Source organism: Haliaeetus leucocephalus, unplaced genomic scaffold, assembly GCF_000737465.1.
Source record: "Haliaeetus leucocephalus isolate CR32 unplaced genomic scaffold, Haliaeetus_leucocephalus-4.0 Scaffold339, whole genome shotgun sequence".
In the NCBI taxonomy this organism is placed as follows: Eukaryota; Metazoa; Chordata; class Aves; order Accipitriformes; family Accipitridae; genus Haliaeetus; species Haliaeetus leucocephalus.
This window is the reverse complement of record NW_010972775.1, coordinates 1,455,112-1,482,548: the sequence shown is the minus strand read 5'-3', so window position 1 is coordinate 1,482,548 and position 27,437 is coordinate 1,455,112. Positions and strand designations below refer to the sequence as shown.

Here is a 27,437-nt window from a genome sequence, read left to right as displayed (position 1 = left end):
CAGTGAAACAAGCAGAAACAAGCTGTCTTCACAGCTGATTTCCAGGCTTTGAAATGCTCCTCTTCCATGGACAGTTTCAGTTTCTCTGTTAAGAGAGCAACCCCCAAGTCCTACATATCTTTATTGTCACTCACCCCTCCTCAGCAGACACTACGTACTGTCAAACCCAGCTTTAATCATTTCACAAGTGATGAAAGCACTTTTTGCTGGAATTCCTTGTTTGCTGCCGCTTCCAAATCATCTGTTGCATTCAACTTAGGGGCCAACATTGTTCTGCAAGTAGACACTGAGTTTAAAAAGTAAAGTATGTAATTTCTCTGGGGGCAGGGGCAGAAGGCACCTCTTGGCAGCTGAAGCAGTTGGTGGCATAAAGCAGAGATGGGGCACAGAAGAGCCTTTTGCAGGAGTGCCCCATGATTACGGGGTGGGAACTCACGTTCTAGGTGTCTTGCAGTCCTCTAAGTAAGTTCAAAGGGCAAAGTTAAGGAACACCTTAACATGTTTCTGTGTGTATCTCCTTGCACTGAACAGATAAAAATAAAAGGAACGTAAATCAGCGGTGGTTGAGGCAGCTGATACCTCAGGAACCACACACCTCGTACACTACAGAGAGATTTAAGCACTCCTACAATTCACAATATGAAGATGACTCTCTACAGCCCTTTAAAGATGGTTTAGAGATGTCAGAATATCTAAGCTAACCCATTCCATGTTATACATATTTTTTTCATTTTTTCACAAGCCTGATTTAAAAGGTGAATAAATCGAATACCTAGTCTGATCACTGCTCAAATACAAGCGAGGAAGAGACAACACTTAGGTTACTAAAAGGATCCAGCAATGCATGCAATGAAAACGGTACATGTAGGCAAAAACATAATAGTATGAGGGGATGATACATATGCACTTAAACCACAGCAAAGATATATGATCATGTATAATTCAAGGACTACAAAGCAATCATTTAAACTAAGGAAGAAAGGAGGGTTGCACATGCAAGCTTGACTTCAAAATTTTCTGATTTCCACCTGCTTAGGTGTGTGTGACATGCTCATCTATTTTTTTATCCACTAACCAACCAACATTTCCACAAGACCCAACCAACTGGTCAAAAAGTACCATGTAACATCAAAATGGTAAACAGAACTTTTTTTCTTTTTACACTTTATTGTTCTCATTCTCTAAATCCAGGCTGAAAGGCAGGATTTCACAGTATTTTCATACCAGTCTGTGAAATGTGTGATACCAACTGTCTTTATGAGGCATAACAAAAAACCAAAAACAAACCCAACAAACTTCCAAAAAGCAAAGGAGGGATAAAGTTGAGAAAATAGTATGTGCTAATAAAAATCTTTCAGAGCCTACTCTGAACCCTGATCCAGAAAGACACTTCAGCAAACAAAGATCTCAATGAAGTCGATGAAACCACCTGCTTACGCATAAGGACCAGCTTAAGTACTTTGCTGTGTAAACTTTCTGTGGACTACATTAACTCAAGCCTGGAGGGTTGCTGTGCAAGAACTGGAAACAGCAGTTTCTGCAGATTATCCTATAAATTCCTAAGTTATTCACCACAAATTATGAGATTCCTCTTACCCTTTGTTCTGCGCATGCTTTTGGCCCAAGAGAAATATCTTCTAGATTTCTATAGTCTTCTATGTAGTGGAAGGGGATGCATTTTGTTTCCTCAAAAGCAGTAGAGGGAAAGGCATGAAGCCATCTCCAGCAAATTACTTTCTAAAAACCCAGCCAGTAGAGTGGTTACAACCAGGAACATGAAGGACTAGAGGCAAGAAGCAAGAATGGCTGGCCAGATCCCACCTGTTTTCCACTTAAAATATCTCCAATAAGAATGAATATTACCAAAGTAAGGAATTAGTATAAAAACAACAGTTGTGAAGCAAAGAAAATGTTACTAATTGCCTCAATTAATCGTCATGAGCCTGGACAAGATGTCTATCTACAGAATTAAGAAAGAGTGGCAATTCACCATAAATAGCAGCACGTTTTATATTCTCTTCAAATGACTTTGAGTCTCATGCTCCAGTCAGTAAGTAGACAGATAATTTTCTCTTGAGTAATAAATCTGATAAGCAAGATAATTTGCAATTAATTAAGCATTGCTCAAAATGATTGTTAGCTCTAACTTCTTCGAACTTATCACAACAATTTGAAACTGTAATTCCGAGCAGTAGATCCCATCAGGAATTAAAATGGGTAGCTTGAACTAAACCATTGGGATAATAGGTCAAAACCTCATGGATGTTTCACATACATGAAACTTCTATTTACAGGAATTACTAGGAGAGAATCAACATTTAACCAACACCTACCACATGGTTCTCTCTAGAATCAGACTACATAAAGCACGAAGTGACTGCTCACTCTCAGTAGCACATGGTTTATCTGCAGAATGTTTCTGTGCCCGCTGTGGACAGCATTTATAGCAGTGTCAGTGTTCCTGAAGAGGTGTTACAGTCTATGCTTGCTCTTGGTTTCTAAGCAGTCTGCTAAAAGCAGGTAGCAACTGTTTGCAGTCAAACACATGCACAAGCATTGCTCCTAAGAATAAGTATATGCAGTAACGAAGCAAATAAAAATGCACTTCCTCTAATCAGGGTGCAGGAGGGAAGGGGACACAACCCCTCGGACTCCACAGCCTGTAAGACTTTGAGCATGAAAGAGGTAAAGTTCATAGTGCTTCTAAGCAAAGCTAGCATGAAGAAGAGTCATGAAAGAGCACAACCCGTTTTACACGTCGAAATCTTTACCTGTTTATACCTTCCTTGGTGTAGAAGATTGAATAGGTGAGGTTGTCTCCTTGAGGGTCTGATACAGGCGTCCGCCACGTCAGTCTGATGAAGCGAGTGGAGACGAGGGTGGCCACGACGTCCCGCGGGGCTGAAGGCAATGGTCCTGTTGTAGCTGGTGCTAGATGGTCATTAGTGGCACTGGTCAGTGAAGTGGGAGGTAATGTTGGGATGGCAACATCTTGTCATGTGCAAACATTGGGGAATATGAAGGGCAAACATCACCACGGTTTAAAAAAAGAAAACAGAAAAAAAACACAAAAGAAATAAACAAAACCACGATGGGAAACAAAAGAAAATGAACACACACAAAAAAGGCCATTAAACTGAAGGCTGACATGCAGGCAAAGGTAACTACTGGAAACTAATGGGAAATATTAAAGGACACATCACTGTCGAGCAAGCAGACCAAATCTCCATTGTAATGGAAGTGGCAAGGGAAAGGGAAGGGTGAAAACTGAGGATAAAATATGACCTCAGAAGAGGACGTACCAGCGGCAAACAATATTTTCATTTCTTTGTAAACCAGATGTAATACCAAATGTTTACCAATAAAAAAAACCCAACTTGCATTATTTATTCAAAAATACATCCAGACCCAATTTTCTACTTTAACTAACATGCAGAATTAATTTATACTATTCTCAATCAGAAAAAAAAAGACAGACGAATACACAAAATTAATTTAAGAAGTGCAAACTCATCCAGGTTGTGCAATTAAACACTGAAGTCAATTCACAAGGTAACTGCTTTCTGAACTGGTTGGGTTCTACTACTGCCAACAGTTAAGATGTGGTGACAAACTTGGTATGGCAGTGGAAATACAGAGTTTTTCGTAACCTTCACTAAGGTCACTGTTTTCTTTCCATCAATGCTTTTTCTCCCTCTCATAACATATATTACATCATTTTACAAAGATACTAACAAGCATAAACAACTCTTGCTTCATATTATACGAAGGCTTTGCAAACTTTTTTTGTGGTAAGTCATGTACGTCTTCCTGTATTACTACTTTAAAGCTAGGATAAATCTCCGGGATTATTGCATTAAAAGGTTGGCAAGTTAACAGCACAGGCTGTAACGTACAAATAGCTGTTCTCCAAATCCTATTAAAGCAATCCATCCAGTAAATCTAACAGTAATATTCTGAGCAGCTGGACCCCAATTACCACAGAGTATTACAGGAAGCACAATTAGTAACAAAACCCTAAAGCTCAGGATACCCTGAATTTTTCTGGATTCTTAACTATTTACCAAGCTTCAGCCACCCGATGACATTTTCCACAAGGGACTCCGTGCTGCCAAATACATTTATTCACTTATTAATTATAGAAACTAACTAAAATGGCTCCAATTTTCCCCAGAAAGAAGTTCAGGACTAGTACAGCTTTTATTGAGAGCTGCAGCATCTCCACCTAACATACTACCAGAACACGTGGACTTGTGTCTTGACAGACAAGGACAAAACTACACGCAAAAACCCTGACTAAACCAGAAAAAGTTATCTGAGCAACCAAACCTTCAGGCAGACACACCGCAAACACCTCAGCTGCACTGAGAAGTCCATCATCAACAACAACTTGATTTTAAATTCTAAAAAAAACCTTTGTCAACCAAAGCATCATGTCATATGTAGGTCTTGAATTGGCAGAACTCACTTTTTCATTTCTATTTCTTAGGCAACTACTGACAATGGTGGACGAACAAGCCATTTACTCTTACCAGATTTGTCCGACATAATAAGAGTATGTGGGCAGAACTGAGACACTTCATTGTTTCACATGAAACACTACTGAACACACCACCACAAAGACAAGGGTGTACTTCTGGGGACCCATGGCCACCACAACAGAGGCCCAGCTCCACAGGGACACTGGCAATGTCCCCTTCTCCCTTCCCGTGTGCCGGCGTGCCTGTTACTGCTCCATCACATCTTCCACCTTTCCTGAAGCTCTCATTCATGTTTTATCTCCTCTCTTGGATATTGCCCATTCTGTCAACTGGGAAAGTTTCACTCCCCCAACAACTACTGGTGTAAATACAATCACCGATTTAATTACATTTCAATTACATGTTCCTTCTTGCTTTCATACTAAAATTGAGACTTTTTATTTCAATACCTGTATCTTTACAGGACTCTGCAAGACTCCCAGCACCAGGAACATGCATTTTTTGGTACTGAAAATATGGATCACAAAAAGACAAGTACTCAAGAATATCTTCCTAATTATCCTTGCCACACTGTAAGAGCCACAGATCACAATTAAGGATTCTCCAGCAAGCCCCTCCCGATCAATAGACTATACCATTAATTTCACACTCAGTGCAAAATCTAAACTGTTTTTATGTTCCCATAATTAGATTTCTTACAGAAATGCACCATGTTTTTAGCTGTTCTGGGCTCAGACAGGGCTCCTATGCCCCCAAGGATAACCTTGTTACTGCAGACTACTCAGTACAGCATACTTCATTACACAGCTTCACCCCTTGTTCAATGGTACAGTACCATATACCAAGGAGCAACAGCAGCATCTCAGGGCAGAAAAGGTTCTAGCTAAAGTTATCAGCACTTACAGTTACCGCTAAAACCTTACTCCAACCTACAACATCACCATTCCTCAAAGCAGTAAACACTGAAGTGTCTTGTGGACAACTTGACACCAGTGCCGGATAACCCAGCAGGAGAGATGCTCTTCTACATTTGCTATTTGTAAATAAGGAAGATCTGTTCAGAGATTTGATAGTCAATGGCACCCTTAGCTGAAATGATCCTCAGATGGTAAAATTTAAGATCCTGAGGAAACCGAGGAAGGCACCTGGCATAATCAAGACACTGAACTACAGGAGAAGAAACTTGAGCATGGTCACAGGACATGTGTAATCCCATGGATGGGCTGCCCTCAGGGGCAACTTAGATCAGGAGAGCTCGCTGATCTTCAAAGACAAACCACTCACAAACTCAGAACAATCCATTTTCCTACATGCAAGAAAACAAATGGGCACAGCAAGAAGGCAGCTTGGCTGAACAGGGAACTCCTGGCCCAGCTCAAACACAGAAAGTGTAAAGGAAGCAAAACCAGAGACCAAGATGGCTAACCAAAGGAAACAGAGTAACACCATCCAGGCATGCAGAGGTGGAACTAGGAAAGCCAAATCTGAATTGGACAGGTGGATGGTGGGGCATGGGGAGAGCTGGCTGGCCCAGCAGAGTCCCAGCGTCGTGGTGAATGGAGTGAAGACTAACCGGCAGCCCAGGAAATGAGTGGCATTACCCAGGCCTTGATTTCTGGGCCAGAGAGGGTTTTGTATCTTCATCAGTGACCTGGATGATGGGACAGAGAGCACCTGTACCAGGTCTGCAGGTTACACCAGACTGGGAAGAGCAGCAAAATATGTTGGCAGAAAGAGACCCAACAGAGAAGTGGGCTGGAGGGAACCTCAGAGTTCACCATTGACAAATGCCCTGCATCGGGGTCAGGGAATCTTCCCAACTATCATCTCTCTGCTCCTAAACGACAATTAGAGTGCCAATTCAGTATCACATTTATGGTCCTGGTTACATCAGCCAGCTTTCTCCCACATTTAAATTTCAGCCCATGCTGACAGTTCCCTTGGACTGGAGACTTACTCACTACATCTACCTTTACTCCTTCCACATCGTGTTGCCACTGAGGAACAAGGTACAGCACTCAGCAAAAACCTCCTTGGTGCCTGTAGTTTTCAGCCTCTTTCCCAGAGCACCTGCTTGATTGACTCCCATTTCATTTCAAATTTCACTTTACACTTCAGTTGAATATTTTCCTCTTGCAGAGAGCTTTAATTTCCTACCCTTCTATTAGCTAATTACATTAATAATATTATTTAAAACCATGAAACAGTTTGAGGAATAATCTGGAGGGAAGCTGTTATAAAAACAAACTTGTGTTTTACAGCTGCATAGCCAAATGCCTTCTGAAGTAGCATCTTCTGTACCATTCTGGTGAACTCTTTGATTGACTGCTTCACACATTTATTTAAACTACTTAACATATGAAGCGCCTCCATTTTTTAAAAAGAACGAACACTTCACGTCCAGCACAACAGGCAGTTGCTACTTTAGTTGTTCATTTTAACTCTGGGAAGACTGCAGGAGATTAATTTCTACTGTATGAACTTACAAAGAACAAAACGCCAAAGAACAGTATCAGACTACCATTCTCTAGTACAGCAGTTGTCTTTTTAGAGCTGGGAGATCTGTTCACACTCAAATTGCAAACCATGTTATTTTCCATCACCTTACATTAATACTTGGTTTCTCTTACATGTCTTGGTAATATTGTAGGTAATTGGTAGGGTGATCTGCTTCAAATTACATGCTCTTGACACAAAGGATGCTTTTTTTTTTAAATAATTAAATTGAAACAAAATGCTGGAATTTCTTTAAGGAAAATTATTCCCCTGATAAATTTTTAAAATTCACCTGCTTAATCTAAAACACATCACACATACTCATGTATTTGTCTTCCTATGTAATGAAAAAGATCCATCTTTTACTTAAATGATCCACACACAGTGCTCGAAGAACCTGCAGGCATCAAGATGAAGAGTCTGGGAGAGCTGCCAAGATTTCCTAGATGAACAGAAACCCAGTTTTATCCTCACGCCAAGACTCAAAACCAGAAATATTCCTTCTGACAGCATTATAGGTAGATTGGTCAAACACAACAAAAAACTAGTGGCGTCAGAAAAATAAACTGAACCAAATAAAAGCACAAAGGACTTGTAAATCGTACAAGTAAGGTAAGCAATGAATAGGCATGAAAACTCACCCACTGAAAGCTGCAATTAAATATCAGCTTGGTAGCAATTTGGTACTGTTGATAGCTGTGGAACGTATTTAGAAGACTAGGTTATTTCCTTTCCTTCTTCCCCCATTCTTCCTCAAAATGCCTCGAGTGCCATTACAAACTGATTTGTACACAGCCGTGTGAGCAGAATGCTCAGCAGTGCCGAGCTGTGTTAATGAGTAATTACACTAAAATTAGTTTTAATGCCAATAAGGGAGCAGCTTTATTACTTCAAGCTTTTAAGCATGGTGTAACAAGTAACATGCAAAACAACTCTCTTCTTTCTAACATATATTTCATCACTTTTAAAAAAGTAACTATACTCTGGAAAATTCTTTGCAGGCCTATTCCTGCACAGTTTCACATTAACCTCATTTTAAAAAAGTAAAATAGGCATATTCAGCAAGTGACATGTTAAGAACATGGAAAAAGAACGACGTTGCATGCCAGACATATATACAACAGATTTATCTTTTCAACCACTGCTGATACATCAGTTTTCTGAGCTTGTGTTTTTCTAAGGGATCAAGAAAAAGTCCTTGTTCAATTGGCATCACACAAAGGCTGTACAGTCGAGATATAGCACGTTGTCTTTAATAGCATTTGAAAGAAATCATTCAGCAAAACAGCTGACATAAAATGAATCACTCCTTAAACAGCGGCTCCACTGCACTCAGGGGCTGAGGAGGGAGACCGAGGTTAAATAAATGTTGCTAAAAGGATACATTAGAACTGTCGCAATACAATTTAAATTCTGGATCAATAGACAAGGAAAGTCACTTGATTTATCTGTCTGCATCTAACGAAGTTGAAAGCTAACAAAAATAAGTTAAAAACAAAGCAAAATATTTCAAGCAGTCCTGTTTCTGCTTCACACAGTAATTTTTCTAATGCCTATGTAGTAACCTAGGCAACAGAAGGATGTCTAAACTACTGAACAAATACAGGTAATGTTCGACTACTGAAGGCCACTCACTGCAGGACACCCAGCAATCCACCAACAGGGTGAGGATGGGCAGGAAAACGAGAAAGTAGAGTTTTCCTAGCCTTCCACTAAAAACATTTTTTACCTGTGGTATGTATACTTCATGCAGGATTCCAACAAGTAGCGCTGTGCATTTGTGCTGCCCAGGTGCAACACCAAGACTCGCAGCTAAGACAGCCGTAGCCCAAAGCCCACTGACTCGGTGTCAGAGAAGATTCCTTCTCTCTGTCTCTCTCTTTCTCCAGACCCATGTTTTGCAAACCATAAGGTTCCCAGCTCGTTTTGCTGTGCGGAATGAAGACGCGGGGATACACATCTGGATTGCTAATTTCTCAAATCCCTTCTGTCAAGCTGCTCCTTTCGAGGGTTTCTTCTGGGCCGACATCACCTACTGCCACTATTTTATCCCATGGTTCTGGGGAGCACGTGAATACCCACAAGGAGTTGGACTCAAACAAATAACCATCAGTGAGTTCTATAACTTGAATCCTTCACTGGCAAAAGCACAATGTTTAATTTTACCAACATTAGGCTGGTAAAGTCTAAAAGGCAAAGGCTACAGATGCCTATCGGTTTGCTACACTAACATGGTACCCAGCTTTTAATCATGTATGAAAAATGACCCCCACTGCTATTAGCGTAATTCACTGCAGTGAGATGACAAATGATTTGAATGTGTGTCTGTGGTGCTATTCTATCATCATCATTTCAGGATGCTGATGTGATCTTTTAAAAACAACTCTGTCAAACATGCCACACCTGAAAACTAGTAATTGAAATGCTCTACTTGTTAGCTAATTATTAGAAATATTTTCCACGTTGTTCAGCCCCTCTGGCTTAGATTTCCTTTTTCCTCCTTTTTTCCTCCTGCGGCACATTATTGGCGTATTCACAGCTTCCTCCTGCTTTGGGCAATAACATTCCAATTATACCATTGGTTATACTACACAAAGGAAAGGCGGAATAGGAATGTTATCTGCTTCAGCTTTGCCGCTGTTATCTGAATGACCTGGGACGAGTTCAATTCCCTCTGCTACCTCGTATGCATAATGAGTAAGCCACTGCTACAACCTACCTCACGAAGGCAGTATTGAGATGTACGAAATTAAGATGTGTGAACACTTTAAGAACTAGTTACTGGCCATATTTGGACTATTCTTGGCCATATTTAACTGCTCACAAAGTCACAGTTACAGTGCCTGTCAAATGAGAGCATCGCGGATTTCTGAACCGTGGTTGAGGCTGCATCTACAATGGAAGGCAGCAGGAGAGGCACTGGAGGGTGAACCAGCTGCTTCTGAGAGCCCAGCACCCATATCATATGGACTCCATACGTTTCACTTTGGACTAGCTCTTACCCTGAACACCCGACAGGGGCCAGAGTGCATCTTTCAGTTCAGTTTCATTCTAAAGACATCAAGATCCAAGACCACTCTGAGATGCAATTCAATGGGTGAGGAACAGGCATGAGTGGAAATTTCACGAGTGCTCTCCTGATGGAAATGGAAACTTTCACGTAGATGCACCCTCAGAGGAGACAGATAATGCAGCAAGTGGAGAAAAAGACAGACCTGGCCAATGGGAATCAGTTATGGGGACAACTGAGGAACCTGGGGCATTAGAGAGTGGTTAATATATACTATTGCAGAAGAAAAGAAAGTCCTCTTTATAAAGACTTTAAAGGGGATATTATAGCTTTTAAATGTAAATAAATCTTTGATTTCATCAACAGAGACCTACAACAACTAAGAATAGCAAATTAGTATTTTGCCAAAAAAAACCTGTTGGAAAAAACATGTCCTAGGACATTCAGATCTCTGAGCACCTTTAATATTTATCTGTATACCATAAGAAAAAAAATGCATCTGAGGTACCAATACGTTAATTTTGACTTGGGGTATTCAGATAAAACTGTTTACTCAATAAGGAATATTCTTCACATAAATTGCTATTTAACTGATTCCAGAAAGGTAATCAAGACTTTCAAACGTTTTTCTTTCTTTTACCTAATGCACCATTTTCCTAAATGTGAGCTTTAGTATATGATATCATTCCTCCTGCTTTGGAACAGAAGGATTCAACTTTGAGCAAGAAGCTATGATACTTCAAAGCGTCATAGTAAAAAACCATTTATTTTCTTCTGTACACTTTCCCTCATAGTATTAAAAAAATACAGCAGTGATTGGTTGCAGTGTAATAAGCATGAAATAAAGTTAGTAAGTCCATGCTATACAACTATCCTTTAAAATTTTACTTCCTTTCCTATTTTTTCCCCTGTGTTTTTACTCGTATGAAATTGTCGTCCTTCTTCAAATGCTTAATTCATAAATTTATGACAGAAGGGACATCATCTTGTTATTCCTAGTAGTTCCCTGCAGGAAACCATAATCAAAGAATAACACGTTAACTGGCCCTAATAAGTTCTTGTAGGACAAATAGCCACAATGCTGAAGTTGGTACTTCATCTCAATAGATCAGTTGATCTGAATTACTTCCTTCCCTTGGAAAAACTAATTAAAAGAAATCTATCAGACTCCTATTCTTCTACTAAGAGGTGCTTTCATGCAAAACTGAAAAAGTGAATAAGCACACATGGAAAGAAGAGTGTATTAAACTAATTTCTGCTGTGTATAATGAACAGACTTTTCCTGAATATCCTGGATTTTATAACGACAACCACCAGCACCTCCATTTACCTGGTGCAAGACACAGATCTATGTCTGCTTGACATGACTGTAAAAAGACAACAAAATTTAATATTTCAGAGAAAATTCAAAATTGTATCAATAGTTGTATACAAAATTGCACTCCATGAGATAACTTAAACTGCAGAACTTTCTGTGTGATTTTGCTATATAAGGAAATTTGTCAGAAAAAGAAAACACACAAGAACATTCAGACCAACACCTACAAGAAAGCACAATTGTGGCCAGCTGGACATAAAGCCTACTAACCTTGAAATTACTTCTAGAATTAAAATTGCACAAACCATTCAGAAATGCAAAGCACATCTGCTGAGGAACTGACCCCCATAAAAGCTGCCTCATGCCTGCACAACTGCATAACCGTGGTGTATTACAGATCAGGGACAACGGGCTCAGAAATTAAAAAGTACAGAGTTTTTACAGTTTATATTGCAGTGTTTTATACATTACTTGCTGTGATTAACTGAAAATCCATTAGTAATGCTTACCGCTGTATAGAAAAGACATTTGGTACCCAAAGAGACAGAAAAATAGTAGAATCTTTGATAATGGTATTTTTCCAGTAACTTTTTTTTTCTTTCTTTCTTTTTTTTTTAAACAACATGTTCACATGGCAACAGTATATTAGTGTCTCATTTCACCACTCTACCTGGCCAAAGAAACCTCCAAGTTGCCAGCAATTTTCAACCCTGGGCATTTTTCTCTATGCACTTATATACTGGTCTTATTAAAGCCAACACTTTTAACTTCTGTAGTATTTTAACTACTTTTAACTATAATACACAATCAATGACTGATGGCAAAATGAGGTGACATTGTCTAGAGTTTGTCTGCTGAACGGGAGAGATTCCCCTCTCCCACGTGCCCCTTGCATGTTGTAGAACTGGCTGTACTTACATATATACAAACATAAAGCCCTGTACTGGCCTTGTGGCCCAGACCCCAAAGCCAATTTGCCTCGTTAGTGCAGAAAAAAGAGGATGCAACTTTCCATGCAGGCTACAAGAGAGCTGAAGGTACTGAAGGGGTATGACAGGCACCAGAACTGGTTCAACAGAGGTGGCAGAACTACAGACTTTCCCCTTGGGATATAAAGACCCATTTAGATGATCTCAGCTGCCCACGAAACTGTTGCCTGAAACAAGGACGAGTTGAAGTGAGCTGCCCAAGGGGATGCAGACAACATCAAGCATTGTGGGTGCAGTTGGAGGATGGAGCTGGGCTAAGAGGAGCACCCAGCTCCCACCAGAGCAACTCCCACTCCTGCCTTGGGAGGGGGGTACTGACTGACCTGAACCGATGGGGAAACCATTTCAAGGAGTTCAACCTGGACATAATTATCCGCTTCTTTTCAGTACTATAAACCTTTTTGCTGCTTTATCATCCTGAATCAACTGCCTACTTTTTCACAAAAGTATTTCCCTAGATCATCTCAGAGAAGGAAGAGGACTGAGGACAAGAACCTGACACAGCTCTCTGAATCAACTTTGTCTCTAGCAGACTTAAAAAAACCAAATGCAATACACCATCCTGAGGAAAAGACCCTCCCCTCCCCAAAAGCATTAAATGAAATTGAGATGCTTGCCTACTTATTTCTCTATGCTGACATTTTTTGCCTAAAGCAGGCAGGCAAAATGCCTTTTTTTTTTTTTTAAATTGCCTTAGCTTAATCTTAATTTACATTACCACTGGGAATGAGAACTGTTATTTACTCTTCACTCCATGCATATTACTTGCAAAAAGCCCACCAAAAATACGTAACAAGCAAATTCCTAAATACTCCTCACTGATTATGATTTTTAAGCATTCATTTGGTTCTATATTCTAATGTAAAATGGACACTGATGGGCACTGAATAGATTGTGACTATATAAATATACTGATAAACACGTTCTGACCATGAGCCTGTTTTTCAAAGGAAGTCATAAGATCCATTTTGATAAAGAACACTCCTCCCATTTTCATTTCATGATTAAATGCTTTGGTGTAGAGGAAACAATTTGATTTTTTCCTGTCTCATAAAACAACCACTAAAAAGGCGTGACAGACCTTATTGACGCATTACACACAGCAGTAAGTCCGCAGAGGAAGGCAGCCTCTCCTATAGACCTAAGCAGGAGCCCCACAGTTCAGATCAGATAGCAGTGTTTCAGGGGAGGATGTAAAGAAAAAAAAGCCCTGCATGCATTTGGATCATGAGACTCGCACTATAAAAAAGAAGGAAAAAAGCCAAACATATCTCTACCTGTCCCTGAGGAGTTTAAAGCTAACTACTTTTAAACAGGTTTTGTTATTGGAAAGAAATTCAAACCATAACTACATATTGCAAAGTGGACATAACAACCTTAAAATCCTGTAGTGAATTTTTTTTTTTTAAGATTTAAGTTTTTTTTTAAATGGCCACTCCTTGAAAAAAAGAGAGTCAAAAACCCTAAACAAAACACACATATAGAACCCAAGGCACTAAAAATGCATGTAATGCACCAAAAGAACGCTGTACAGGTTGTCCTCTTAATGTAAATATTCATAAGTTGAACTCTTATGCAGGATAAAAATCTCTCAAGAACAGCAGAGCCTGCAACAATATATTGTAACTTGACTTTAATAATAACAGGAGAACAATAATTTTATTTCAAAGTCAAACGTGCTACATTTGAGCAAAGCTCTTTATGGATAGCTACTAATAAAAATATCGTGTATTTTTGGAAAGTGTTAGTTCTTACAGGATGTGGATCCATTTGCATATTTGAAGAGTTAGGCAAGATTGCTCCCTCAGTCTAAAGTTTCACTGGGACTCTGCCAATAACTCATTTTATCACCTTGAGCAAATCACTTCACCGTGCCTTCATTTCCAATCTCACCTTTTGTGGTTTCTGCAGTGTTTCTCAGTTTTCACCCACTGTTTGTGTACCCGAGGTAACACAGCCATGCATGCTGTCAATTCTGTAAACGCTACAAATAATTAACATTAACAATTTCAACCAGCCAGGTTTAGGACTAAATCACTGCTTTGATTGCAGAGCAGTACCAATACACCGGCAGCATGACCAAACCACGCTACTGGACTATTTAAGGATGTATTTTCAAAGAAACACCACAGGGTAATTGCTCCCTTTCTCTCTTTTCTCAGTAACAGCCTAAACTGAAATAAATAACCCGCCCTCAAGCTGCAGTTGTTCATCTACCAGGTGCAATTCCTGCCACTGTTCAATGCTGCTTCTTAGAGATAGCTTTGATAACCCTTGATTTTAAACTGGAATATTTTATTTAAATGACCATAACACTCCTCAGAGTTTCCTCTGGATAAAATGTGCATCTTCTCATTTAGGATATCTGGAGCTGATGTGCGTCAATCCAGAGGTGGCTACAGCACACACAGGATTTCTCTGAATGTTGGCCTACATGGTCTTCTCCGAGAAATAACTGGGAAGTGAAAGAATATCCCTCAGTTTGGGATCTGCTGACACTTCAAGTAACTCCACAGCAACAACTGTGGCAAGCTCAAGTTGCAACAGATGAGACTGAACGAGCTGTTTGTATGTCAAAATTGTACTCATTTCTGCTAATGTCTTTATCAAACACCTACTTATTTAACTACTTGTTTTACATATCTAGCGTACTCTACTTTTCATTCATTTAGGTTGATATGTACAATTTTTTAAGGGAGAGAAGATACCAAGCAAACCCCACCTTTCCTCTTTTAGCCTATAACCGTGTATAGAGCAATACAATTAGATGTGGTATTGGGTTTTTATATTAATTTCCACTGGACTTCTCTGTTAAAGACCATATGTATCTGCTCCTTGCTTACCACTTACAGGCTACCTCAGACCCACCGTTTTATAGAAACTAGATGAGGTATCAGGATGTTTTGGCAGTCATATAAAGGACACAAAACCCAATCTTACGAACTCCTAATTTTTTTTAAAGAGCCAGGTAACGTTCTTTTGTTTCTTCATATTTCTATTTCTAACAGAAATAGTAAACCCCATCAGCGTTTTTAAAATGTACCTTCTTTCACTAGCTCAGAAGCTTGGGAATTTTGTATGCACATCACAGCACACAAGAATGTGAGGTTATTTCCCAAATGTACATGATGGAGTCTATAGCAACAGATGCAACATTTTAAATGTGGATTACTCTGGTCATTGACCACTGTTAAGAAGTCTTGACCAAGGAGATTAAAAAGCAGTTATATGTAAAATGGTCCTGAAAAAGAGAAGAAAGGACACTGACTCTAGTCCCAAGGTGAAATGTCCATTGCTGAGACACAGTAGCCCCTATTAGCTCTGTGGCTTGGGCTCAGAAAAGCAGACCCATGTACAACTTTCCTCTTTCTCCTTATTTTCCTTTAGCACCTTCAGTAATAATGTGTCACAGGAAAACCATGCAGAATCCATTTGTCTTTTAAAGACTTTGGCTCCACAATTATTAGTTTCTTCGGGGGTGGGTGGAAGAGAGGCAGTAGGAGAGGGGAAACAATCAAGAAAATAAGAAAAGACCACACCAGGATATTTCTAATGCAGTGAGAACAGTGACAATTTGCAGTTAGTTTCAATACTGAAATTAGGCGAATTTGAATGCACATTACTAAAAATTAGTTTTATATTTATTTATTTATTTGTTAGATTTATTTGATTTCCTTATGGTATAAAATCCATAAAACTATTTAGGTTATCTTGTCAAGACTGCTGGAAAAATACTTGACATCAGAAGTAAAAGAATGTTCTCCTCAATTCAGATATTCAATTATATGAATCCTATTACATATGCAACCAAACTGTAAACCAATCCTTCTTTTTCTCCAAATGGCATTCAGCTGTCTCTGACATTACTGTATAATTTAGCAACTTTGAAATACAAGCAACCAATTAAGACCATATCCATACGCTTGTTCCCCCCTCTGGTGCGAGACTGACAAAATCTGATATTTTCCTTTACAACATGAGGCTAGGATCAATTACAAATTAAGGCTACTTCTGTCAATCTTCACAATCCTGTTTATGAATAATAAAGACAGAGGAAATGCCTTTGGTAGTCGTGAGAGTTATCAAGCTAAAGCTAATCCAGCCACTATATTCTTCATCTAAACAAGAAACAGAAAACCCCACTAAAAACAAACACCCATCATGATACAATAAATGTATCCCATACAGTTGATGTTCCTCACCCCTATTATTTTTATTTTCACCTATAACTAGAAGCCATATATAGGCAGAGGAACAATCAACCATCACTTAACAACTGTAGCTGGTCACACTGAACGTACTTGCATTTGCTCAATACCGTTTCAGAGCTGCAAAGCTTTGGTTCCTGGTAATAACCATTGCTGACAATACATTATCTAGTAAGGCAGCAGCCAAGCTGCCAGAAACAACAATTATATAAAATATAAGAGGATAAACAGCAAATTAAATTGGTGGATTTGGTAAGTGATATTACAGTAAGTGTATTTGCTTTTATTAGCCTTTCTAGTGGCAAAGAGACTTTTATTGGACCAAGAAACTCCATTGGGAATTCAGGATAACCCAGAAGAGATGATATAAAGCAGGGACTCAAAGCCTTCAAGCCTGTTTCACAGTTGTTGTACAGTGTATACACATCCTAGTTCACTCCACTTTTGCTGTGGTACAATAAATATAGAATAAATACAGGTGAAGGATAGAAAAACTGTATTAATGTGTGTTGAAAGTTTCTCAAAATACCTCGAAGCTTTTTGCTCCTACACATTCTTCCTCTGTCTCCACCTAACATTCCTTACGTATTGTTCCTCTTTACAATATGACATATAATTTCTTTAAACACAAGTACCTTTCAACCATTAATTTTACTCATGAAAACCAAAATTAAACAGGTGACACAGTCCAAGTGTTTCAAAGCGTAACTGCGTAAGTAGCTATCACTGTAACCCATATTTGCGCTGAGCAGACTTAAATTTAAGTCATGGTGCACACAATCTGATACGAGTACCTTCATGAGGTTTCAAATTTCTTTGCCAAGCCAACTGTAAATACAGTCATAAAACAAGAAATGAAAACTAATAAGCACAATCAAAGCATCCTATAAATTTTGTTATGCCTTCCTGCAATTCACCGCGCACTGGCAAACATTAATCTATTACTAATTTAATCTAAATTAGAGCAATTTATTTAAAGCGCATGCCAACTTTAAACATGAATAGCATATTGAACGCAGAATATGAGAACTGTTTAGCTCCCAATTTCATGAAGTTAAAATTCAAGAAGTTTGAGATCTAGTGTGGTTTACTTTAATCAGTTCGACTTCTCAATAAGACTATACATAAACAGGGGCCATAAAGAGGGAATAAATAAAGGCCATTTTTTAAACAGGGATTGAGTCAAGAAATGAAACTAACTGAATTAAAACAGCTTTCTGGCAATTTTGAACATACATGCAGCCATGAGAAACAAATGCTGACTTTCATTGAGGAATAATAGCTAGGTAATGTAAATTAAAATCAAAATTAAATGAAAAAAAGTCTTTCAGCATTAAAGGGGAGAACATACTGTTATGTTTACAGAAAATTAGCAATGAGTGTACACAACCAGTAACAAAATATTCTCAGAGTTTGGCTTCGGTTTTACAAAACCCTGTTTGAAGTCAGTTTGCGATTTCAGATGCTGTTTATGTTCCTAAACCACAACTTTCAAAATGAGACTTACAAGCTGTTCATCTGTCATTCCTATGAAGCCATTTTGATATTATAAGACAGTGATTGAGGCAGCAAGTTTGGAAAAGCTTTCGCCTACATAACACAAGCACTGTCATTATTTTTTCAAAACTTCATTATGCCATCAGTATTGAGGTTATATTTGTTCCATTTGTTGCTTTTAAAGTTTTTTGCAGAATTGTAGTATAGTATCTACAGCATCCTAGAACTCTTTCATTTAAAGATGAGTACTTATGCATGCAAATCATTTTACACATGTGAATCTGTGTGCACACAGAAGAGCAGAAAGCTTATGTGCATGTACAGCGGTGAATGAGGAAATTACTTGGATTTTATAATACAATAGCTGCTCCAAATAGCCAAACTATTTTAAATGGCATATATCATATAGAAGATATTTGGCTCAAATATCACAGTCCCATAACCTTCAGTATTATTCTAAATTTGTGAAACAGTTTTGACAAACTGTGACAAATGCTGTATGAATACCGTGTTTTAATATGGCAACTGGTTGCTTACATTAAACAAAGTCTTAAGTCTGCTGAGTGAAGAAAACACGTGGATATATGTTGATATATGACAGACAAAAGTGGGGAGATTTCTCAAAGGGAGAGGAAATTCCCCTGCTAGTCTTGTCTCTAAAGATACTCATCACAGTGGATTTTCCATCCTCCTACTTTTGGATCTTCTCCCCATATGAGACCAGATGGGATCTCTCACATCCCACCAGGTTTTCAATCCTAGCAGAGTTGAGTGCCCTTTGCACAGACCTGCTGTCAGGTTCATTACTATTTCCTGCTCCCCTGAGATCCATGATTCATTTCTTTCAAGTACTTTTTCCTTTTTACAGAAAATTTGAATTCTTGGCTGCAAGGGTTTGCAGCCTTACTATTCAGTTTTACTCTACACATCATTTCTTCTCTGGTGGACCCTAAGACTTCTGAAAGCCACTCACGTAAACCACAGGGACCCCTTCCAATTTTCCTTGTATTAAGACACACAAAATTGCATAAGACAGAAAGAACACAAAGACACTTCAGTTTGAGTGAAGAAATAGAACAGTCTTCAAGAGGAATACCCAGAGTCCTTCTCTTTTAGTCAATGAACTTTTTTTCATCTTGCTCTGACATTCCATCCACAATACCCTGCATATTTTTCAAGGACTTCTATAGTCTCCAGGAATTCCATAGATTGAGAAAATATTTGCTGTATTACCTTGACAACAACACTAAATGTTCTTGACTCATAGTACGTGGCTGCATACAAAATACTCTAAAAAATTACCTCTATAAGATGTGAGAGAGCATGAGAAGTTACATTTGATATCTGTGAAATCATCCAAAATAGGTCCTGAAGTAACATGCGAGTTGTCTGTCTCTGGGCTTGAACCAGACAAGGGTAGAAGTTAAATTTATGTAAATTTTTACATATGGAAAATACCCAAAAGTGCAACAGAGTTTTTCAAATCAGAGCACAGGCTTGTTAGTGCCAACTTTTGGATTTCTTTCAGTAGAAGCCAAAATTTGTCAAAAAAGAACTTGTATTTGCCTCCTACAACAGAATAATGGAACTTACAGATATGGAAAACAGAATATTTCATATATCTTGATTTAAATAAGGCTTTTGACATTGCCTCGCATGACATTTTCAAAAGCAAGCAAAGATCTTGCAGATAAGGCTACTACAAAAGTGGATTCATAACTGGCTGAAAAATCACAAGCAGAATAGTTCTCAGTGCTTTAGTATCAGAAGGAAAGGTGATATTGAACTGGGGTACACAGGAGGGGATGCCCAGTTCCATATGACTCAATATATATTTTTTTTTTAAGAATCCAGACGGAGCAGAGAAAAGGCTTGTTAAGGTTTAAACAAATGTAAAGTCAGGAGGGCTGCGAGCGCACCAAAGGGCACATTTAGAATTTCAGAGCATGTTGTCAAAGTGGAGAAACAGCCTGAAAAAAGCAAAGGTTTGACACTCCACAAGTTAAGCAAAAAAAGGTCCAAGGTTTGACTAAGAAGTGGGAAATCCAACTATAGCTAGGAATTTTTTTGACTGGAGCCAGTTTAGAGGAGCTGAAATAGCTTCTAAGAGTGGATTCTGATTCTGATCCACTGAAACCTCCGAGTCTGTGTCAGCCTGAAGTAACCACAAACAACCGAATACCACTTGCAGTATAGAAATGCCAGTTTTTCAGCACAATCTTAGCTGAAATGTGTTGCCTCTAGAAAACTTTGATCAGACTTCTGATGTTCTCCACCCTGCTGCGGGTCAGGTAAGCTCCAGGAGTCCTGTCCACCTCATTTCACTGCTATCAGGCTTGTGATAGCTCACGGCCAAACTCTGGCAGAGAAGTATCAACATAAACCAAAATTATTCATGCAGCAATGGTCCTAGACAGAATTCAATTACACAAAGAAAGCACCAATTTACATCAATAAGTGATGTCTTTAAAACTCTCTCAGAATTAGGATTCACCTAACGCAATTCAGTGGAGGAATTAATATCATACAGTGCAACTGAAGTCATGTTATACTTTAATCAAATCTGGTTTGTATTGTCAAACTGCCACCAATACCAGGCATTTATGTTTCTCCTAAGGAGATCAGCAGGGAAATACATACCACAAAATTGTCATAATTTGACTGTTACATTAAGACTATACACAAAGAGATAAATGGGGTCCATTCATACCTCTCAGATTGAGACTTTCTGAATTGTACAATATTACTAGTTAGGAGGGATCTCAGGAGTTCATCTATGCAAACTCTCACTTGAGCAGAGCGACCTTTGACCAGGTTGCTCAGGGCCTTGTCTAGGTGTGTCTTGAGGATCTCCAAGAACAGAGATTTCACAGCCTCCCTGGGCAACCTGCTCCAACTGCAACTACCCTCACTGTGAAACTGTTTTCTCTTATCTGATCGGAAATTCCCTTTTTGTAGTCTTTTACTGTTACCTCCATCTGCCCTATGCCCTCCATCAGCTGGTTGAGCAGTAAGACTTTAAGCTTCCACTCATCAGGATTAATCAAACTCATTTCTCTCAGAGTCATAGTATATATCAGTACATCACATGTTCCAGCTCCCTAATTATCTTGGTAGGTCTCCAGTAGGGCTCCACTATGCCAATGTCTTTCTTGTGTTGGGAAGCTTAAAACTGTCCTAATATGGTCTCACTAGTGCCAAGCAGGGGGAAACAATTACATCCCTTGACCGCCTGCCTATCCCACCAAGTCCTTTTCTGCAAAGCTGCTTTCTTTGGTGGCAGCCAGCCTCTGCCACTGCATGGAGTCACTCTGGCTCCGATGCAGGACTGCACGTTTGCTAGTGGTGAACTCTGAGGTTCCCTCCAGCCCACTTCTCCAGTCTGTCACGTCTCTTTCTGCCAATGTATTTGCTGCTCTTCCCACTCTGGCGTAACCTGCAGACCTGCTACAAGTGCTCTCTGTCCCATCATCCAGGTCACTGATGAAGATACAAAACCCTCTCTGGCCCAGAAATCAAGCCCTGGGTAATGCCACTCATCTCCTGGGCTGCCGGTTAGTTTTCACCCCATTCACCATGACGCTGGGACTCTGCTGGGCCAGCCAGCTTTCCCCACGCCCCACCATCCACCCATCAAGTCTGTATTTCACCAGTTAAGCTTCAGGGATACTACTGGAGATGGTGTCAAAGGCCTTGCTAAAGGCGAAGTAAACAATATTCACTTCTCTCCTCTTGACCACAGGGCCAACCATTTAATCTTAGAAGGCTACTGGGATAGTTGAGCACAATTTGCCCTTGGTAAATCCATACTGGATTTTCCCAGTCATCTTCCTCTTTCATGTACCCATACCATGGCTTCCAGTGGAATTTGCTCCATAACCTTCCCTGAAATGGCTCCAGCTCCAGCTGAGCTTTGTCTGAGCTTTGTGCTAGTTCCATCCTTGCACATCCAGGCAACATCCCTCACTTTTCTGCCTTTACTTCCAAATTCTATGTACTTTCTTTTTGTGTTTGAGCCCAGTTAGGAGCTTCTTCTTTATCCCTACTGGTCTCCTGGACACACATGCTCAAATTCCTGCACTTTGGAATAGACCATTCTTGTGCTTTGAGAAGACTGTCCTTCAAGATCAAATGGTTTGCCTCTCACCCATTAACACAATCTCCCATGGGAACCTGCCAAAAAGATCCCTGAACAAGTAAAAAATCTCCTGCCTTGAAGTTCAAGGCTGTAATTCTGCTATTTTTTCTGCTCAGTTCTCTTAGGAGCCTAAATTCAAGCACCTCATCATCACTGCTGCCAAGGCTGCCCTGACCGTTATATCTCTGATCAGTCCTTTTTTGTTCTTGAACAGCAGGTCCAACACACCACCTCCACTAAGTCATCCAGTCAGACGCAGATAACCCATGTCAAGAAATTCCCTTCAGCCTACTCCAAAAACTCCCTGTATCACCTGCTACACCACCAAGTTGCCATGCCAACACACACCAGGTGGTTAAAAAAAACCCAAATACCAGGGCCTGCAATCTCCAGTTGTGTAAAGAAAGCTTCATCTACTTCTTCCCCTTGATTAGCTGGTCTTTAGTAGACACACGCAACAGTACTGTCCTTCCATTCTCTGATCCTCATGCATAAGCTCTTAGCTGGCTCATCACCCTCTCCAAGGTAAAGCTACATAAATTGGAGTCACCCCTTTGCATACAGCGTGACCCTCTTCCTTGCTTCCCTGCCCCATCCTTCTGAAAGAGCCTGTATCCATCCCTTGGAGCCACCCTGAGATGCCTCGGCAATCCCAAAGGCCTCACAGCTCTGCAACAACATGGCACACTTCTAATTCCTCCTCCTTGTCTCCCATGCTGGTGATATTAATTCACCCGGAGGGTATCCTTACTTGTATATGTACTATTTCTCATGAAAAATTTAAGTTTAAGGAAATGGATAGTTCCACTACAAAAAATCTTGGCATGGTGTACTACTGGACACAGGCAGCATATTCAATTCATTCACTTGAAGATCTCACTCCTATGCAACTCACAAATGCAGCACAAAATGGCAAACACTAACTTTTGCAGTATAAAAGTACAAAAATCACGCAGCACACTACACTTACTTTGGAATTTTGAAGGTGATACAGTGCATCTCAAATAATGTTTTGAAATTGTTCTCTAAATAACGTGGCATATTTGTTTACAGTCTATGATTTTTCTTTATACAGCATTCAAGAATCACTCCTTTTTTTTGGTGCCTGAGTACTTGTCAAATGCCTATCACATAGGGGTGATAGGGAACCATCTGCCTCCCTCCCCCAAAGGCACCTCCTTTTACTTATTACCACCTGTTCTTTTTTCAGTCCCCAAATGGCAATTCTGAGCAATGCCAGATACACGGGAAAAGGCCAGGTTACAGGTCCTGGCTGAAATTTTTAGTCTTGTCACTAGCATTTAACCTCCACAAAGAAAACCCAAATGTATCCATTATTGAGGTTTTCACAGACCACACAAAATAATGCCGTAAAAATGATGACAAGAAATAGCTTTGTTATAATTAAGCATAGTAGTATATCTGATCCATAATTGAGACAGAGGCTGACCAATCAGGATCAAATTTTAAGTAAAAAGGGCTGATTTTGTGTAAAGAAGGAGGGGGAGAGATTTGAGGTTGCTGAGAAAGTAATTCCTAAGGCACAACTATGGTTCTTCCCTCTCACTGGGATATGCAGGAATCCTCTGTGGTGCCATTTGCAGGTTATAAGAGAAGACCACCTATTTCTTAATCAGTGAGGCAGAGAGGAGCATCGAGCCTGTCAAACACTGGCAGAGGGCAAGTGCAGACAAACATGGTAATTGAGGTACTTCCCTCTCTTCAGGTAGTTCTTAAATTCTCCCTAAAAGGCAGACTAGGCAGCAGAGCCACAACTCCAGTGAAATTCCCAAAGGTACTCACCCTTCAGGGGAAGGCCAGTATCCGAGAAAGAACGACAAAATTTCAAATCTCAAAGTATTTGGAAAGCAGATGGGATGCTTTTCAACTCTCTTGCAGAATTCTCCACCTGAAGTTAAGTACGAGGGATACTGCTAGGAGAAGAGTATTTAACTTGGACCATTTACCTGAATCCTACTCCCTCTCCTCCCCCTTTTAATCTTTCCAATTATGAACAGTTGTCCTAAAAACCTCTTCTCTCATTGCCACAATTCTTCCATATAACCCAGAAAAAGCAAAAGCTGTGGGCTCTGTAGAGCCAATCCATTTCCAAGTACAGTCTTCTTTTCTAAATTTATTAACAGAGAATTACAGAATTTTAAAATAAAACAGCCACTCCAATAAGCCTTCAAATTACCCTAACTTTTTTAGCCACTCAATTCTTCAACATTTTCCACAAATAACTTCCGTATATAGTGCCAGCTTTTCAGAATTCACACCAAATACAAAAAAGACCAAGCCAAAAGAAACTTATATCTGATCAACAATTATATTAAGCTTATTCTAGCAGATGAGAGTCTGCACATATACTGGTCTGTGTGGCTATGCACAACATACACTTACACATATTCATGTACTGAAACTGTCACTGTGCAGAAGACAAGGTGAATCACCAAAAATACTGCTACCTGCAAAGTCAGACATCTATGTCCAAATACAGAAAACCTTTTGTTGTAGCAGATAATCACATTGTATACTTTACACCTATTGTATTTAAAAATTCTGCTACCTTCCAAGACTGAAGGAAATACAGATGCGGTATTTTTACTTTCAGACCACTCAGAAATCCTTACAGTACACCTCAATAAAGCTATGAATAAAGCTATGGATAAAGCAGCCATGTTCTAGGCAGCAAAAATCAACACGTTGGAAGACTCCATATGAAGGGTTTAGACCAAAACAAGTTAATGTACAGAAGAGCCAACTAAGTTCTGATATAATATGCAAAGTGCAAACAGTTTTATTGGTTTATTTCTATTTAACCTTTCTCAACATACCTCCCTCAAACTTTGAGTAACTCTGCCTTTTCCAGCTACTCAAACTCACCTCTGATGGCAGCAAACTACCCCCTTCCTTGTTGTCAATTATACCACAATCAATACCGTAGTCCATTTATAGAGCCCACACAATAGTCTTGGTCCATTTCTTCAACACTGACCCATAGAGAATGCATGCCGCCTCTCCAAGAAATTCCGTAAGGCTTTTACTTTCTAATTTAAATTTAATTTATTAAAGATCAATTTGATATGATAAGCAAAAGGGCTAATGGGAAATAGTTTCTATATAGCCAGATGTTTGCCAATTCCATTTAGGAAGGAGAAAACAGAACAGCAAGGGAAGGGACACACTGCTAATTGGGAAGAACTTCGATGAGCACTTAATCAACGTTTTTTTCACTGAAATTACTTTTCAAATTGGCAAAGTAGGTATTTCTCATCATCAGGTATGAAATGGGGGAAAAAACCCCAGCTTTCCAAATTAATGATCAAAGCGTTCAGAATAGTTTTTGCTCAAATTAGTGTTTTTTAATTTTCACAACAAGATAGCTGTGGTGAAAGAACTACTATATATGATACCTTTACCCTCCTTGCCTGAATAGTGTTTCCTTCTTCGCTGTTCAGATATTATGAGAAGGTATTAAAATATAAGATATCTGTATTTTCTTCGACTGTGTATACCAGTTTTCATATATCACAACTAAGACACAGCACATTAATTCCTAATTGCACTACTTGTTATCCCACTACTCAACCACAAAAAAAAAAAAAAATCAAATGTACTTTCAGTGATGTACCATGTGGTTATCTCTACTGTTGGAAAACAACAACTAAAATGCATCAGTGTTACACAGGGAGTGCATTGTTAAAAACACTGCAGGCCATGTAACAGAATGATATGACTTTGGGGGTGTAACTTTACACCCGAAATGAGACTCCATCAACACTGCATCCATAATCCTTTGGCAGCATGCAAAAGAAAAAGGACAGCATTATAAGGCAAAGTCCTTTGGTATAACAGGACAGGTTGCCAGAGTAGAACAGGAAGGAGAAACCACTGGGCAAACAACAGCAGAGGGAAAGGAAGAAGAGTGAGACCACAGGAACTAAAATAATAACAGTAATAGTAATTTATAAACCACTACTGGGAACTGGGTGAAAGTACAGACTTGGGCAGGGCTTCAAAACCCAAGTACATTAATTATTCATTATTTTTCAAATGTGGAAAATATGGAATAATGCTTCTGCTTGAAAGATTTGGAAACTACTCAGGTGATTCATGCATATAGCAGAAATAAAATTACTTTTAATAATTTTTATGGCAACCTGATGACAGTAGGCCATTGCTGGATCCAGATGCCTAACACTACTCGGAGGTTGAAATCCCATGGCTCTATAGTATTAAAGCTACTGAATCCAGTAGAGGGCACCTTTCCTTCCCCAAATCATTGTGGAAAGTACATGCATCTCTTCAGCCAGCAATGAAACATACCCATATCCAAACGAGAATTCAGAAGAAGTTATAAGTGCACAACTACTCCACAAAACAATCAGAAAAGAAATGGAAAATCTCTCTTTATGGCACGCTTGTAACAGTTTACTCTCTGTACGTTGAACACCAAAACCAGATCTAGCAAATTCACATCTGTTAAAATTGCAAGTGTGAAGTTACATCATGCCTCTGACCATACATAAGACTGTTTCTCCTAAATCCTTTCCATCCAAAAAAAAAAAAAATTAGAATTTTGAAACAATACTCCAAAAAGACAGGCAACACAAAAGGCCCCAAAAGTATAGAATTAGTATTTTCTTGTCTGACTTGTCTCTCCCCTCATCCCTCTTACTATTGGTTTTCTTCCCTTGTGCTCTTAGAAATTATTTTTAAGAACTATATGACCTGAAAGAGGAAAACAAGCTGATGCCTTAGCAACCATATTTGTACTATCTTTTTTTATGGAAGATAGTAGGTCTTTAATCATAACAGCAATTATTCTCTTTTTACATCCAAAATATGCAATGCAGGACATTGCAAGAAGGTGAGTACTGTTAGTAATTCCACTGACTGGAGCAAAATAACAAACATTTATCTTAAACTGCAGCTGTAACTCAAAAAAATTTTTGCAGTTGCAGTTTGCAGAAGTGACAAAGCTTACTACTTTTTAAACTAACAGCACAAAAAAAAGCTTCTGACACTGGAATGACTTCAGCGTAAAATACTTCATTGGTGGTGCACTCTGTAAGTGCTTACTTTTCACTTGTGTAATTTCAGTGATTGTTTTCATTTCAGCTATCCTGTTACTTTTTTTAAAATCTCAGCATGCAACAGTATTTCAGATTTCCGGCTACAGTTTATTATTGCACTAAATATTTTCTACATGTTTTACAAAATATAAAGCGAATCCCTAATTTCTCCTAAGTAATTTTAAGTGTACAGAAGACAACACTGAACCACTCATATGATTT

The 27,437-nt window shown here is 39.2% G+C and overlaps 1 protein-coding gene across 1 annotated transcript in view; it reads right to left on the bottom strand.

Moving 5' to 3' along the window:
- NEO1 (neogenin 1) overlaps nt 1-27,437 on the bottom strand; it is a 147,676-nt gene that overhangs the window by 47,778 nt on the left and 72,461 nt on the right. The window contains exon 7 of the mRNA XM_010571591.1: nt 2,772-2,991. Within this exon, the coding sequence (XP_010569893.1) occupies nt 2,772-2,991 (220 nt within the window). The remainder of the gene's footprint in view (nt 1-2,771; nt 2,992-27,437) is intronic.